The sequence below is a fragment of the Mercurialis annua genome, linkage group LG7 (assembly GCF_937616625.2).
Source record: "Mercurialis annua linkage group LG7, ddMerAnnu1.2, whole genome shotgun sequence".
Lineage (NCBI taxonomy): Eukaryota > Viridiplantae > Streptophyta > Magnoliopsida > Malpighiales > Euphorbiaceae > Mercurialis > Mercurialis annua.
In genome coordinates this window covers 42,457,262-42,475,389 of record NC_065576.1, presented here as the reverse complement: position 1 = coordinate 42,475,389, position 18,128 = coordinate 42,457,262, and the positions used below count along the sequence as shown (strand labels likewise).

The following is an 18,128-nucleotide window of genomic DNA, read 5'->3' as shown; positions in this document are numbered from 1 at the left end:
TATATTAGTTGACTTTTTCCACTCTTTAAAACGACTATTAATTTAAATTTAAAAATAAAACATCAAAAAAAATGAAAAATGCAATTTGTTATAAAAACAATATAAAAAAGATGTAGCATGTCTCTGGTTACTGAGGAGGTTTAGCATGAACTGTTCAAGTGAAATATAGTCTTGGGATCGAGTCTCCCAAAAGCGTCCAGATCTCCCAAGACACATGTAAAGAAAATAATATTAAAAAAAAAACAGGAATATAAGCCAATACAAAAAAAGGTGACAACCACCTCATTGTTTTTTTTTTTCACTAGTTTAATTTTTAATTTACCGAATCTAGAATCAATGACTAAATCGCAAACACTTTCTACATTGCAGAGCATAAGTAACCTGCGCCTTTCAATAATGTGACAAACGCCTCAACCAGGTGATGTAATAATACCTGCAACTGTTCGCTGCTCTGTCCAGTTAAAAAAAAGGATCTACAAGGGTAGATATCGAAAAAAGAAACTATGATTGTTCAGTAGTTGCTTTCAGAGAAACATGGAACTTACTTTTGATGCATTCTACAATGCCAACAATTGAGACTTGTGATCAATGCCGTTGAATATGAAGGTCCCAGAAATGGGAACAAACTGTCTTGTTATGAGCTGTAATGATTTAAACAAATGCAATCTTAGCAACAGCAAAGCTCAATTGACATCAATTGTAATGGTCTATGTAGAACGGAAACAATAATGCTGAAACGGGAAGTACTGAAGCGGAAAACAGAAAAATGATACTTTTCATAAGAATAGATTATAAGTATGGAATTTTGAAGATGCAACAATAGGTAATGGTGTTAAGTCATAGATCCATAATAAACTATGCTAAAGGGAGAGAAAAAAAACCTTGATAACTTCTTGAGATGCAACTCCGCCAATCAAGGCAGCCACCGCATGGAGCTCTGAAGCACCAAATCTGCACATTTCATTGATAAGGTCCTCGGTTAAGGGTGTTCCATTGCATCCCAAGTCGCTAAGTAGACTAACGGCTGTAGTTTTTAAACGAGAAATATCTTCGTCCATTGCCCTACAAGATGCCATCAAACACTAATTTATTATTGCAAGAAAAAAGCAGCCAAAGAAGAGAAAGTCGCAGGCCAGGTAATTTGGTATTACCCGTCAAATTGCCCGGGAAAACTGTTATAATTAGCAGCGAATCTATCAGCAGCTCGAAGCAGGATATAAAACCCCATCGCAATACTGCAAGACAATTAAATTGGAACTGTAAATCAGTAGGCAGAACCAAAAACCATTTATGTAGCCATTTGCCGTCTCATATGAAACTCGAATGAATCTTCTTGCTAACATGACAACCACATGATATAATCAAGGTGAGTAAGAAACGAGGAAGGAGAAAAGAAAAGTAACTAGATAATCTAGGAGAAACAAAAGTAACAAGACAATAACTGGTCACAAAATGGATCTTTAATCTAACAAGCAATATGAAATAGGGACCAACAGGCTCATGCAAAATCATCCCAAATCTAAAGAAAAGAGACGGGCAGGAAGCGCGAGAACGATTGTGTACCCCTCATTGATAAGTTCTGGGTTCTAAATTTCCATAATATATACCACTACTTTTTGGGGTAGGTGTCATTTGAAATGCATCCATGGAAACACGAAAGTCTTTTTGTATAAAGCCTATTCATTTAATAGTCAAAACCGTTTCAGGAGTAGCAAAAATAAAAAGTTCGGTGCCAAATTAAAACAACTTGAAACACTAAAAACAAAATCGAGGGAATTAAAACCAACATGCCGAAAAAGCTAATCCAAACACACAGATTTTCCAATTGGTAGGCCAACTTCAGAATACTACAATTACTCTGAACTTTAAATTCTCAAGCTTCATATATATGCTATCTCATAAGTTAATAACATAGCAATAAACTTCATGTCACCTGTAATCCTCATCCGTTAAATACTTCTGCAACTGTGGTAGGGAAGGATTGTTGAACTCATCTTCAATATGGCGATACCTGCACACCTACAAAGACAAGTTTAAAAACTCTCACTTCAGTCAGGTATACTACTAGCCTATCCAAAGAGGTATGAAAAAAATGACACATTATTCCAAACAGCCAATATGACACATAAAATCATTACATGCAGAAACGAAGGGGCATGCACTGCTAAAACCTGTACTAACATGCGTAACAAAGAACACAATATAATGGCAACAAGCACTGTTAATATGGCAGTACTGGCCTTTCTGCTTATTATTTTTGCGTAAAGTAACGACCTTTATCCACTATAAAGGCCTGTCCTCCTGCAGCCAACCTACCTCTGTATTCCTACTTCTGCAGCCAACAACTCCCTTTGCAACCCCAACATTGCCTCATCACTGAATATTCTTGTAAAAGTAAGATGTTAACTTTGACATTCTACACAAAAGCTTTGAGGAATTCATTATGGCATTGATACAGCTAGATCTGTAATCTAACTTAGTTCCTTTGTTTTGCACTATTTATTGAAGTTTGATAAATAACTAATAAATCATGTATCAATCTTTTATGCTCATTCTCATTACTAGCCATGTGCATTTCTTATCTGTCAACTCTCTGCATGTAAGCACTTCACAACTTCTGCATAAACATTTCATAGCAATGGGCAATTTTCTTTATGCAATAACTAACCACAATGGACAGTGTTTTATAAAATGCAGATAAACAGCTGTAAATGTAGTTGTATTATTAACTGGAGGAATGTTTTTTGGTAGACTACTTTTTCCAATGATTTCCACAGCAACTATCAACACAAAATAAGTCGTGCTAATTATGGAATAGGGAATCATAAAGTTTGGTAAAACAGTATAAGATAGGAAAGATATAATACTTAAACAAAGACACCAAAGTTGTTTGTTATTCATATCAACAGGTACTTGATAATTAATAAACTGATTTAACAGGATTAAAAAAAACTTAAGTAAAGTAGATAACTGTCCATCTTCCTGGGTAGGAGGGGAACTCATCAACTTATGCCCTTTTGATGTATGACGGGTAAATTATTACTTAAGTGATTAAAAGTTATTTATACCTCATTAATTATAGTAGAATGCATTGAAAAGGAAAAAAGTCACTTAAAGATGCAAAATCACTACTTAACTAAATAAGGATAATTATGGTATTTTTTTATAAATTAACTCACCTTTAGTTTTCTAGCATTCTTGCAGAAGCTTTTTATCATTGCCTTTGATATGCTGTTAGGATCTCTTCCTATTTTCTTCAATATACTCCTAACTCGTTTCTCAATAGCAAGAAAATCTGCCTCAGCTTTTGCTTGGTAAATCTTCTGCAAATTTATATAAAGCCTACAGACAATTTGATAGAAATATAATATAACAAAATCTTTATTCATTCCTTCTAAAAATTTAAATAGTACAGGCAAATCCTAGACTAGTTACTCACTCAGTTGAAGATGTCATGTCTGGTATTGAACCCTCAAGAGGTGCCTCCCCGCCACCTTCATGCAAAATAAATTCCTAGAAATGTACACAGTAACTTCAAAAAACCAACAACATATGAAATAAGGTGCGGATGCCTAACCATGTAAATGTTTAATATAATGCTATCATGGAACTATATCCCATTAACATACAAAAATGCACAAATCAAAAGGAGCTACACGTTGTACCAAAAAAATTTAAAGAAAAAAAAACAATGTGCAAAATGATGGAAGAAAAAAAAAATTGAAGCTTTAAGAAAACGCGCGGGGGGGGTACAGAAGTCATCAGAGCCCCTCTAAATTGCTTTAGAATATTATACAGCAGGACTGGGCTGGGGTGATGATGGAAGCAGAAACAATTCATAACAAGACAATTTAAAAATCTACCAAAAACTCCAATCGACCAATGAATCTCCTTTTTTTTCTTTGAAATCCTAAGCCTTGAACCCCTTCAAATATGTCAGTCTACAACTAAGGAGGGGCAAGCCAAAATGTCAGGAAGTAAAAATAGAAAATAATAAAAGAGGGTTGCATTTTTCCCCACCAATTGTTTGGATGAGTAGAAAATAAAACAAGGTGAAATTAAGAGAAGCCGGTTCATAAAAATAATAGAGATAATAATTCTAGCATTTCCACTCAAAATTCCTAAAGTTGGCTGAAATATGGTGCGCCCATCCACCTTTCTCACTCCAAATTTCACCACATTTTCCTATTACTCCCATTTTGTCATCCCTCACCACACAAGCAGGTAAAATTGACAGCTCACCAAAATTCTTCTTTCAGCATGTCCTAAAAAGTTAAGGAATTACATCCACTGATGACCAAAATAAATGTGCATTGCTACATATAAACAACACGAGACAGTGATTGGCAACAAAAATATTCATTAATGATCAGAGTTTATTTTCCTCGAAATAGCCACATGCTTGTCAATGTGACCAGGAAAAAGAATCCACAAATTAATTCTATGGTCTGTAAAACAAGCACGCACATGAGTTTCCCTCAGTATATTTGCATGAATTTCACTGTAAACTTAATGACAACAAAGCAAAATGTGAATTTCACTGTGATTTATCACCTTTAAAGCAGCCATCATCACCCAGAACTCCGATGAATTAGAATCAAAGTCTGTACAGCTATCATTAATTATCTGCTGTAGTTCTGGACCTAAGGCATACGAGAGACAACAATGTAAGATATTAGCGGGCATTGACTTGAAAGCAAAACATTTTTAATTACCACCAATATTATTACATATGCCTCACATTCGAGCATCTTAAACAAATCTGTCAACAAAATCAAGTAAACAGCTATTAAATTAAAAATCAGAGAAAACGAGAACTTCGTGATGTTAATAGCATCTTGACAAGTTACAATAGACTAGTTTTAGCAGTTGAATTACGGCAGAACACCATTTCCTAGAAGCATATTACATAATGCTAGCCAAACCCATCCCAATAAACAGGTCGAATCATATTCATAAAAAATTAAATACATGCTTCTAAAAATTTTACTCACTAATTCCTCTAGGAGCAAAGACTTTGAAAGCGGCGTCAGTTGCTTCTTTATAGTTGTCTTCATCCATTGCAATCATCCCAGTTTTCAGAAGCTCCTGAAACATTCAAAAAATCCAGAGGATAAGACTATATGCACCAATAGAGTGAAAGTGAACATAAGCTTTGGATCAAATTATGAACCTTGAACTGTTTTTTCTCTTCCCTGGTTGATGGAAGGCTGCCACCATGAGCTTTAGCCCATTCATCAGCCATCTTAACAAGAATAATAACATAAGGCGTGTGCTTATGAGCAACTGGATCTGCCACATTTAAATCGATGGTTTCTGCAAAACTACCGAATGTAAATACAGAATAAGAAACCAGGGCTAGATGATAGAATTATACTTGAACAAATTATGCTCCAACCAGCAATAATTGGAAAAAAAAAAAGAAGAAAAAAATAAAAAGTGTAGATGCTTGTCAGCCATAACAATAATAGAGGCTAGTATAAAAGAGTTACTTTACCTTTTGAGCTCAGGCCAAGGGTTATTTAATCGAAGATCGTCAAGAAAATGATCAGGTTTTGACTCTATAATTGTATGCTCCTAACAAAAATGAAGAAAGGGCAATTAGCAACCATTAAACAAACAAGCAATTCCCAGATATGATGACTTCACAACTTGTTTCTTTCTTCTCATGTATGTACCCATAAAAATTTCAAGTATTCACAACTTGATAATAATTTGTTACACTATCTGCGGAAAATCAAATATCAGCAAAGGCATAAGGTTTATAGGATGTCATGCATGCACTGACCAGTACTCCCTTAAATGGCCTTACATGATGGTGCACTGATTAATTATTTGTTTTGTTGAACTGGTATGTCAAGATAGTTGCAACAATTTGAATACATTCAGTTCTTGCAGATTACCTTCACACTGATTCTAACAAATCCAGTAAGGCCATAGGAGCGTGCAAATATCAACATTACGTTTGCCTCCCCACAAATTTTGTCAAGCTTTACCATTGAATCTTCCATCAGCTGCAAATGATATAGTGGTTATCCATCAAAATATTGCATATATAAGAGAAGATATTAAAGATTGTCACAATAAAAATGAATCAAAATTACCCATCAAAGAAATTAACAATTAAATGTTTGCAAAGCAAGAAAATACAAATGAGACCACAAACTCAACAGCTACATCACTAACATCAGCTTATTAATATCAATATGAAGGAGAAAAAAGAATAAGTGTATGAACAAAGTTAACTGCATATATACATATATGATATAACAAAGTGGACTGCCAAAACCATTTAAAGCACACTGAAGATACTAAGATTGTAAATACAAGAGACGCTCCATTAATTAAGGCACAAACTCTCTTGATACAGAAATATAATTTTAGTAAAATTAGAGAAAAAAATCTGATTAATGAAAACAATATTACATACCTGAGTGGCTACAACCAAAGTAAACTGGGCAAAAAAAGATGGATTAGTCTCAATTAGTGTTTGAGGAAGCTCTTCAATAAACTTGGCTCTAACAGCATCGTTAAGCTCTTGAAGAAATGCACACACACATTTTGCTTTTGATTGCCCAACACTTGATTCATCCACTACTCGAACATGACAAAAGAAAAGGAAAGATAAGCATGAGCAAAACACATAAATATAGAAGCAAATAAGATGTAACAATTTAAAAACACACATCGCTACATACCCATGAAATTATTCCCAAGATCGCCAATTTCAACTCTAGTGCCATCGATCACTGTGATAGATCCGACCCCACCAAGAACAAGATTTTTTAACGTCTCGGAACCCGTTGGACCACAATTAAGTAAGCATATGCTGGCTTTCTCTAGTGCTGCCTGCCCTTGCTCACCCCAAATCCTAAAAGTTATTCAACCAAGCGCTTAAAAGTTTGTCTACGCAATAGATTGCATTGAGAAAGCAAGCATTCTACACATAAATCTTCAACTACATTCTTCATCAGCTAAACAAACTAATGCATTTCTGTCTATGTTATATTCCGAACGTCCGCATTGTAAATTAAAACCAATGCACCCTAGTTACAATCTAAGCTCGCTTTCACTCCGTCATCCTTTTATATAACTGAATTTTCATTATTAAATCTGTACCTTATCTATTTGAATTGAATACTTAGAGATAACAATAATAAACACAAATTAAATACTTAGAATTAAATGCTTAGATTATAAATAAAATAAATTATCTCCAGTTTTATCTAAATAACTAAACAATCAAACTTACTCACTGCAACAGCCTCCAATTGCAAAATTAATAAACAAACTTTCAATTAAAACAAAGTAACACATTAAGCAGAGTAAGTTTGAATATTAAACCAAAATTACTTAAAGAACTTCATATGATTTTTTTTACTACAGCCTAAGATTATTGAGTAATGCAACTTCAAACGAAATTGATACAAACAAACAAAGATTTAAACAAAATTAACAAATCATTTAAAAAGTTAGGTTAAGTTAAAGAAGAAGGAGTACCTGAGTTGGCGATCGTATTTGATTTTTGGCTCCGCCATTTTTTTTTTGTGTGGGCTTTAGGTTACTGTTAAAATGTCTGTTTTTTTCGCTTAGTAGCTACGCAGAAGGTCTGCGAGTCGGAGAAACTAAAGAGGAAATAAAACGACAACCAATAATCAAGAAATAATTTGTTTGCTTTAATGCATTATTATCAGGATACTTAAGTTATCAACAGTTTTCCTAAATTTAAAAAAAAAAACAAAAAAACAAACAAAAAACTATGAGCTATTATAATGTAGGGAACCGATTTTTGCACTCCAGCTCTTTATAACCGCACTCCAGATCTTTGTCCAAAGACTAATCTATCCCTGCAATGCATGTATCCTTTTATTTTGCTTTAACCCCTCAAATTAGTGACCCGGCTCGGTACCGGATCGGTCAAATCTGAAACTGGATTAAAACCGGTTCGAAACCGTAAAAAGGACGGTTTCGGGCTGGTTTTAAATTTTTTGAACCGTGAACCGGTAGTTTCGAGTTTAAACCAGCGGTTCAAGAATCGAACACGTTGATAAAAAATAATATATTATATGTTTAAAATATATATTATATTTTTATCATATAATATATATATTTTTGCAATTTAAATATATATGGTTTAGTTAAATTTTTGGTTAATATTTAATTTTTAAAAAAAATATTCTTTATTTTCATGTAATACTATCTCCATGAGTTAATTTATTGTTAAATTACATTTTTTAGTAATTAAATTTTAATTTTATTTTCACTATTTTTTTTAAACCGTCTTAAACCGGAATCGGGCCGGTTCCACTTTTTCTTGCACCGTGAGTTCGGAACCGCCGGATTATGAAACGTGACTAGCTCTACCTCAAATATAAGTATTTTTCTATATCTATTTTCACAAAAGCCTTGAAAAATAAAAAAGCTACAATAATAATACTTTGTAATTTAGTTTTTCTTTTGTATAATACAATTAAAAAAAGAGCAAATTACGCTAAGGCGTCTGAGGTGTATCATAATTAACAGTTTGATACCTTTTGTTTCAAAAATCTACTTAATAGTCACTCAGTTTTAATTTCGTTAACTGTTAGTTCCCTACGTTAATTTCAACACTTACTTTCAAACGATTTGGTACACCACCTTTATTTTTGTAAACGATTTGTTCCCTCACTTTTAAACGATTTAGTACCCGAGTTTTAATCCGTTAAACGATTTGATCCCTCAAATTAACAAAAAGATCTCTCAGTTAACGGAATTAAAACTGAGGGACCATTAAGTAGATTTTTGAAACAAGAGATAACAAACTGTTAATTATGGTATATCTCAGAGGCTTTTAAGTAATTTGCTCTTAAAAAAACATTTCTAAGTGTTAAAACTGTTTATCATACAAAATTCATCACTTTATTTACTTAATATAATTTTATTATAATTATAGCCTATCCAAAATTATTATCATTCATTCAAAATTTAAATTATATATATTGATTACTATATTAATTTATTTTAGTAAAATATTATGAAGTCCATCAGAATTGTATACTCATTCGTTACTAATTAAAATAGTCATTATTCTACACTTAGTAGCTAAAATTTACATAATATTAATCCATAAATTATTAGTTTAATTTATAATTATAATTCTGAAATCAAAATATAATGTTTTAATTAAATTTAATTTGTGATATTAAAATGGTATAATTTTAGTAATATTTATGTAATTATAAATGAAACAATTTGTGTTGTATTTATATTAATCATAAAATAATTTTATACAATGATCTAAATTTATTAATAAAATTATTTTTTATTTGTCCCAAATTTTTATTTTTGAAAAAAAAATCAAATTTTGATGAGACATTAAGGATATTTATGGATCATGGTATTTTAAATAAAAATAAAATTAATAATTTCTATTAAGAAATAGGGTGGCGATATTTCCACATCAATTATTTATAGGGTCAGAGCAGTTTTTATATTTTAGACATTATTACCCTTCTATTAATTAGGTATTTGTTTTCTTCTTTTTGGTTATATATTTATTCCTTAATTAAGCTTATTTGATTCTAATTAAAACACTTAAACCTGGAACTCTTTTCATATCAATTTCTTTTTTTTAATTGAATCAAACCTTTTGATAATATCTGCAACTAATTTTCTACCGGCACGCATATTCATCATTGTTGGTCAGGTATGCTAGTATGTCTTTTAAAAATTCTATACTTCTTCTCATATATTTTTCTCTAATGAGTGTTAAATAATCACGTTTTTCTAGCTATGCTCATAATTACACTAATTAATTTGTTCAAATCAATCATAAAATTATGATGATTTGTTGTTATTTTTCTAACATGTTTGTGATATCAATTTGTTTCGTATGTATACAGAATTGGTTTTATGAATTTATTTTAAATTTAAATTGTTAAAGTAATCACTTCTATTAAACTGTAGTATATTTTTGATATTTATCATATTATTTATTTTTCTTAATTACAGAAAAATGGAAGACAAATTAAACATTGAAAGCATGATGGAAAAAAATTCTACAGAATATTTACAACAGCAAAATACAGAAGCGGAGAGCCAAGAATGCAATGAACAACGAAACATGCTAGATTTGTTGAGTAAGAAGTTTCAAACTCATGATGAGCTCATTGTGCATGTTCGAAATTTTTTCTTTGAGAAAGGTTATGTTTTGTCCATTCAAAGCTCTAGAAAAGATAAATATGTCACTATTGGTTGTGATTTAGGAGGTATTTACCGAAATAGGCATTGTGTTCCTTTTGACAAACGACAAAGAAAAACTTCTAGCCGTCTTAGAAATTGTTCATTCATGATTAAAGGAAAAAAGCAAGATGAAGGGTTTTGGACATTAGAAGAAAAAAATAACTTGCATAATCATGAGGCCTCCGTAGACATGTCCGGACATTCATCTTGTCGTCGTTTGTCAAAGGAGGAAATCAGTAGTGTTGAAACAATGAGTAAATCAGGCATAGCACCGCGTCATATTTTGACATCACTTCGACAAAAAAATAATAGTCTTCAAGCAGTCTCTCGGAGTGTGTATAATGCCAAAGCTAAAATCTATAGAGAAAATTTGGGTTGTCGAACTATAATTCAAGCATTGTTTGAGGAATTTGGAGATGGCGATTTTACATTCAATGTTCAACATAATGAAACTGGCCATTTAACGCATCTATTTTTCGCTCATCCTTTATCTATTACACTTACGCGAAATTACCAAAATGTCTTTGTAATGGATTGCACTTACAAGACAAATAAATATAAGATGCCAGTATTAGACATAATTGGAATTTCTAGTTTGAACTCATCCTTTTATTCATGTTTTGCACTTTTAGAGAAGGAGTGTGAACAAGATTATGTGTGGGCTTTAGATATGTTTAAAATAATTCTTGGAGATAATGTTCAACCATCTGTAATTGTTTCTGATAGGGAGTTGGCTTTAATGAATACTATTAGAGTAGTTTTTCCCAAAACTATAAATCTTTTATGTGTGTGGCATATTAAGAAGAATATATTGGCAAACTGCAAGCGATATTTTGAAGTTCAAGATGAATGGAATTCTTTTTTATCTTCATGGAATGGAATTATATATGCATCAAATGAAGTTGAATATGCAGAAAATTGGAAACAATTTGAAGGAAAATATGCACAAAAGCAAAATGTCATTAATTATACTCATGGTACTTGGCTTCCATATCATGAATATTTTATTAGTGCATGGACAGAGAAACATCTTCATTTTGGTAATCGTGTCTCCTCAAGAGCTGAAAGTGCACATGCAAAACTCAAAAGATATTTGCAAGTTTATACAGGTGACTTTTGTCAACTAAAAGATAAAATATGTCTTGCTATTGAAAATGAGTTTCAAGAAATTAAAGCTCATTTGGCTACTGAAAGGTTACATTTACCACATTGTTGTAACTCTTTGTTTTTTAAGAATCTCACTACTCGTGTTTCAAAATTTGCAATGAGACAATTGCATAATCAATATGAAATGGTGAAATATGGGAAAGTAACACCTTTGTGCAAAGGTCATTTTACAGCAACTATGGGTCTTCCTTGTGCTCATAAGATGATGAGTTGGAAGGGTGGGATGATTCCTCTTGATTTCATTCACTCTCAATGGAGAATTGATTCAAATTTTATTTCTAGCCTTGGTGAAACTAGAAATAGGGATGATGGCATTCAAGAGATGTTTACTGAGCTTCAATATAAATATCAACAATGTCCTCTTGTTCAAAAGGAGTATGTCCGAGAGACATTATCTCAGTGTATAGATATATCAACTTCGTCGTATCTTGAGCCGACTATTCAACCACATAAGGGTCGACCCATAAAAAATGCAAGAAAAAACAACTCGAGTACTACAGAGCATATTCCTTCTAACTTTGAGATGGTAGAGAATAGAAGAAGATGTCGCGTTTGTAAGGGTGTAGGACATAATAGTCGTACTTGTAAAGAAACTATCGTAGTTGATGAGCTCGATTCAAGGAATATGGATTTTTCTATGAATGAAGGTGGTCAGTCAAATTTAGTTGATCTAAACTTGGATTACAATCCAATCAATTTTTGAAGAAAATTCAAGCATCAAGTAAGTATCTAATTTTTTTAAAAAATTTACTTAAATGCGGTAGTTCTAATCAACTTTTTAACGGTCTACTATCTAGTGATAATTGATTTCATTGTTTGTGTATGATATTTTTAATACAGGTATCTATCTCTGGTTTGGAAACACGTAGACCAACTTAGTAATGCTTTAATGGATCATTTTTGGGTAGCTGATCACTTAAATCCCCCGTCATGTTGGCAAGAGTCATTATATCTTCAAATTTAGTCCATAAAGCTGTAACTTTCTGTTTATACTTATTCTGTTTGCAGTTTTATTATTTTATTGGTTTTGTGATTGTAACAATTTAATTTGACGGTATAATTAGCAAACTTTGTTTCTGATTGGTTTTATAATTATAATGATCTAGTATGATTTGCTAAAGTGTTCGCTTTCTTTTGGTAATTTGAGGTCCGTTAAGTGTCCATTTTCTCATGTTATTTGAGAAAAATAATATCTTAGTGGTGATATTAATTGCAGGTGTGATATACATTAGTAGTGGTATGCCAATTGGCGTACATTTGTCCAATATAATTGAGTGCAAGTGATATATGTTGGCAGGGGTTTGTATTTTTATTCTTATGTCGTTGAAAAATTAGTTGCGGAGATTTATCAAACGATTTGATTCAATTAAAGAAAAAGATATTGATGTAAAAAGAATTTCCAAGTTTAAGTGTTTTGATTAGTAATATCAAATAAGCTTAATTAAGGAATAAATATAGGGAAAAGGGTCAGATACACCCCTAATGTTTGCCCTATGGGTCAAGTAGGCCCTCAACGTTTGGAAAGGTGCAAGTAGGCCCCTGACGTTTTGAAAACGCATCACTTTTCCCCTTCACGCTAACTCCGTTTCGTTAACTGTCTCTTTTTGCCAGCGTGTTAACCTCGCTGCTGACATGGACTAACCCCTCTGGCCAAACGTCTGCTGACGTGGATCGTACCCCTTAATTCATCCCCAAAATAAATCACTTAACCCTAATTCCTAAATCTAATACAACATAAATCGCAAAATCAAAAAAAACGAAGTCAGAACTTGAAAAATCGAATTGGGGTTATCCATTGCAGGAGAGATTAATCGAAGACTCTATACTTTCAAATCTGAGGGTGGCGGTGGCTCTTCTCCACAGTCGCAGGAAAACCTAAATCGAAGACTCATAACTCTAAAAATCGAAGGCTGCTTTAACTGCGAGGGAAGCGCTTCGTAATCTACAGGTTTTTCTTTTCCCCTTATATTTTGTAAGATTTAGTGGATGGGTTCTCGAAAAATGGTTAAGCATGGTGTAGATGTAAGATTTGTTAACTGCAATTTTGTTTTTGAAAACTGTTTGCTTTAAGTAGAATTGTTTATAGTTTGTTACTGTTTGTGGTCCAGACACGAGAATGTGTAAAATTGTTTTGTATATGTTTATTGCTTTCTTGGTTGTTGAGACATTAAAGTTGGTTGCTGTGCTTATACTTGTTTTTTTATGTTGTTTGTATATGTTTGTGGCAGACATGGGTGAATCAATTGATGTTTATTTTAACTATGGTGGGACCTGGGTTGCTGAACCTTATTTGGATTATGTGGATGGAGAAGTAGATATGAAATTTAATTTTGACTCAGACTACCTAAGTGTGGACCAAATTAGGAGAAAGTACATTACTGAATTGGACTACCCTAGTGTTTTTAAAATATTTTTTTTACAGCCTGGGAGAACTTTAAGTAATGGCTTGATGATAGTGGAAAATGATGAGTCCATTAGAACAATACTGAACCACATACATAGGGTTTCATGGAAGACTGACATTATCATCTATGCTAGTAAGGATGAGAATGATCCTGTAATTGCAAATAGTCCATTGCCTATAGCTGTACAAGGAACTGCTAGACTTGGTGATAGGTTTATTGAAAATGTGAGTGGGCAAGAGGATGAGGTCCTACCTGATCCTGTGAGTGAGCCCTCTAAGGTTGGCTGTGTTGGGGAGGAGGATGAGGTCTTACCTGATCCTGTGATTGACCCTTCTGAGGGTGGCTGTGTTAGGGAGGAGGATGAGGTCCTGGGTGATCCTGTGAGTAGAACTGAGGGTGTGAGTGTTGGAGAGCAGGATAAGGTAGTGGGTGAGGCTGTGAGTGGAACTGAGGGTGTGAGTGTTGGGCAGCATGATGAGGTTGTACCTGATAATGGAAGTAGTAGCAGCTCTAGTAGTGATGAAGAAGAAGGTGCTGATGAGGAGGATGAAGACAGTGATAGTGATTTTGCAGAGGTGCCTACTGAGAGGGTTAATTATAATGAGTCAGATGGCAGTACACACTTCATCTTAGGGATGGCATTTGCAGATGCAAAAGAAGCCAGACAAGCTATAGCTAATTATGCAGTTGCTGTGGGTAGGAAGTTAAAAATCCATCCTAATGAATCAGGACGTGTCAGGGCCAAATGTGTGACAGACAAGGGATGTAAATTTCTTGTGTTCATGTCCAAAGATTCAGACCATCCAGGATTGACTCTGAGAACCTTACACTTAGAACACAAATGCTATAGGACCTTTAAGAACCCTATTGTCTCAGCTAAATATTTAGCAAACCACTTCAGACCTCTAATTTGTAAAAACCCTGAAACTAAGGTTAAGGAACTGAGGAACATTGTTGAGATGCAACTTAAGGTTAGTGTTTCAGAAATAATGTGTAAGAGGGCCAAGAGGATGATAAAGCAGGAGTTAGAGGGCAGTTTTGTGAAGGAGTTTCAGTACTTGGAAGCTTATGTAGCTGCCTTGAAAAGATCAAATCCTGGGACAGCAGCAGAAATACAAGTATGCAGGAGGAGTTTGAAGGCTGGAAAGAGAGTTTTTAAGCGCATGTTTATATGCTTTGATGCATGTAAACAGGGGTGGAATCATGGGTGTAGGCCCATTATTGGGTTAGATGGCTGTTTTTTAAAGAGTAATTGCAAGGGTCAATTACTGGCAGCCATTGGAAAAGATGCTGATGAACAGATGTACCCAATTGCATGGGGAGTTATAGACACTGAAAACACAAGCAACTGGAGGTGGTTTTTGCAAATGCTGGCTAAGGAATTACAACTAAGAGATGGGTCATCAATTACCCTTATTTCTGATATGCAGAAGGTTGGTTTTTTCTAACTTTTTTAGTACTATTATGTGAAACTGTCAATGAGTTATGATGTGTGATTGTTGTGTCTTATGCAGGGATTGATTAAAGCTGTTAAAGAAATTCTTCCAGGTGTTGAACATAGGTGGTGTGCTAGGCACATTTGGGCTAACTGGTCCAAGAAATGGGGTGGAGGACACTTGCAAAAACAGTTTTGGATATGTGCATGGAGTACTTATGAAGAAGAATTCATTGATAATTTGAAGAAGATTGGGGAAACAAGCAAGAAAGCTGCAGAAGATCTGGTTTGGTACCCCCCACACAACTGGAGCAGAGCATTCTTTAGCAATAGATCCAAATCAATGATGGTAGACAACAACATCACTGAGTGTTTCAACTCATGGATAAAGGAAGCAAGGTACAAACATATAGTGAGCATGCTTGAGGATATCAGAATTAAGGTTATGGAGAGAATAGCTAGTAAGAAGAGTCAGAGCAGTACATGGTTCAATGACTGGAGTCCTGCAAGTATGCAGAAGTTCCATGACTATAAAGACATGTCTTTAGGATGCAAGGCAGTCTGGAATGGTGATCATGGGTTTGAGATTGGGAAAGGTGATGACAAGCATACAGTCTTCATAGATAAGAAGTTGTGCACTTGTAGGGTTTGGGATGTGTCTGGCATTCCATGCCCACATGCAATTTGTGCAATCAAACATCTAGGCATGGAGCCTCTGGATCACATCTCAGGGTACTACCATAGGGCCCAATATGATGCTACCTACAGTTTCACCATTCAACCAGTGCCTGGGAAAAAGTTCATGAAATGTGATCAATACCTGCCTATGGATGCACCAGAAGTGAAAAAACAGCCTGGCAGACCAAGGAAGAAGCGCATCAGAAATGTTAATGAGCCAAATCCAACATCTGGGAGTGGGAAACTGGCAAGAAAAGGGCAGAAGCAGAGATGCAGACATTGTCAAGAAGCAGGACATAACAAAGCCTCATGCAAAAAAAAGGTACTACTAAGGTTGTTTTTGTAATAAGTTCTTTATTAGTGGTTCAGTAATGTATGATCATAACATATTGCTTATTTTATTGTAGGGGAAACAAGGACAAACATCACAGGCAGGATTGCAGCAGTCTCAAACAGCAAGTTCCTATGCTGAACCTCTGTCTCCTGAAGCCGACAATGCTGAGCCTATGTCTCCTGAAGCCCAATCTCCTGAACCATTGTCTCAAGCTTCACAGCTCACTCAAGCATCTCATCCAACTCAATCCAGTCAACCTACCCAATCAAGTCAACCTAGCAGGAGAAGTTATAATTTCAGAAGGCCTAAGGTTGGAGCTGGAATCAATTATGATCCAGTTTCAGGGGACACCATTTTACATGTAAGTTATTTGATATTTGTACTTTGTTCTATGTTTGATATTTGTTCTATGTTTGATATTCTGTATGGTGTGACAATGTTGTAATGTGTAATGTTTAACTTTCTTAACAGCCTGGTATGTTAGGGGAACAACATATTGCTGCTAGGAGTTCAATGGCTGCTGATCCAAATGTCAGATTCTCCATACCAAATGAGACTGACATAATAAAGGATAGAGTGTCAAGGTTGAAGTCCAGTAGCAATGACAGTGAAGCTTCAAGAAAAATTGGTTTCAAGGGAAGTGGATCTGATGTTAAGTATCCAGAGAATCTCCCTTTCAAGCCAAGAGGGGGGTTAAAGTGGAAAGGACTTGCTGCAGTCACTAGATCACACTTAGAAAGACAAAAGAATGATGATGTTGCAATGAATACAAGGAAGAGGGGAAAAAAGACTAGTGGTTTATGCTTGTACATTTAGTGCATAATTTTGTTTTTGAAATTTCCTTAGGAGTTGTTTTAGTATTCATGGCTTTAAAAAATGCCTGGTTTGGTTGCCTAGCAGTTCCTTAGGAAATTTTTTTGCCAGCACAGCTTTAAACATTGCCTAAGTTGGTGCTTAGATCATGTTACTGTTTTTTGGATGTTCATGATGAACTTGTAATGGCTTTAAACATTGCCATAAGTTATATTTTGTTAATGCAAGTTTTAGTTGTTGGAAATTTTAGTTATATTTTGTTACAGACAGTTTTTGTTATTTACAGTAGTTTAGTTTTTATGCAAGTTTTTGTTATTTACAGTTTTGAATGGAATGAGTTTGACTTAGTGCATCATAAATTGCACTAAAACAATGTATCATAAACTATTAATTGGATCATAAATTGCTCATATTGCTCATATTGCTCATAAACTGATAATAACATTACAGCCATTGTCTCAAACTTACAAATTATTCATAAACTTACTAATCCTAAACTTAGAGAAATCTGTTATATTGCCATCATTACATAACCATACATACAACAACCAACCATGAGATAGCAGCAATAGTGTATGCAATCTTCATTTTCTTCCTTGCAGAAATCACCTCAGCATTTCTTTTTTCCTCTGCAATCTTCAAACTCCTGATTTCATTCGCCAGTGAGTCAACTTCATCACTCCAAGTATAAAAATTATTATTCATGATAGCTTCTTCAGACCTTCGGGGAATGAGACCGTTGATTACAGTTTTGGCTCTATCACTCATAGGCTCCTCAAACCACTCGAAAAAATCACAGCCACCACCTCTCTAACAAAAATTAAAAACCCTAAATTCAGTAGCTGCAATTCAAGAATAAACAAACAAACCCAAAACAAAGTGGAAATACCTATACCTTATAATTTCGACATCCATAGAACCTTTGCCCAGGATTTTTTTCAGTCCATGAAGTATAAACTCGAGCAATTGGGTTTGAATAGCATCTACAGTACCTGTCACCACCATCGTATTCGTACACCTCTTCGTCAGTTCTTTGCCGATTCCTGATGGACGATGATGAAGTTGAGTAAACCAT

The 18,128-nt window shown here is 34.1% G+C and overlaps 2 protein-coding genes across 6 annotated transcripts; one reads left to right on the top strand and one right to left on the bottom strand.

Moving 5' to 3' along the window:
• Positions 1 to 69: 69 nt before the first annotated feature.
• On the bottom strand, positions 70 to 7,731 carry LOC126655906 (NEDD8-activating enzyme E1 regulatory subunit AXR1). 5 transcript variants are annotated; one of them, XR_007633123.2, is made up of 16 exons: positions 7,501 to 7,731; positions 6,699 to 6,871; positions 6,431 to 6,594; positions 5,904 to 6,014; positions 5,498 to 5,577; positions 5,174 to 5,324; positions 4,995 to 5,088; positions 4,555 to 4,643; positions 3,440 to 3,513; positions 3,180 to 3,342; positions 1,934 to 2,019; positions 1,152 to 1,235; positions 882 to 1,062; positions 546 to 641; positions 435 to 473; positions 70 to 207 (listed from the first exon to the last, which is right to left on the bottom strand). XR_007633123.2 is itself a non-coding variant. In XM_050350276.2 (15 exons), the coding sequence occupies exons 1-14, from the start codon at positions 7,536 to 7,538 to the stop codon at positions 558 to 560; spliced, it is 1,572 nt and encodes a 523-aa protein (XP_050206233.1). In that variant the 5' UTR covers positions 7,539 to 7,731; the 3' UTR covers positions 70 to 473; positions 546 to 557. The 5 variants fall into 5 exon arrangements, 4 of the variants coding, with proteins under 4 accessions (XP_050206233.1, XP_050206231.1, XP_050206232.1 ...); XM_050350276.2 differs by having other exon boundaries at positions 70 to 473; XM_050350274.2 differs by having other exon boundaries at positions 70 to 446.
• A 2,263-nt stretch (positions 7,732 to 9,994) lies between these two features.
• Positions 9,995 to 12,091, top strand: LOC126657206 (PKS-NRPS hybrid synthetase cheA-like). Its single transcript, XM_050351864.1, has one exon. It carries the CDS (start codon positions 9,995 to 9,997, stop codon positions 12,089 to 12,091), a length of 2,097 nt encoding a protein of 698 aa, XP_050207821.1.
• The last annotated feature ends 6,037 nt before the right edge of the window (positions 12,092 to 18,128 follow it).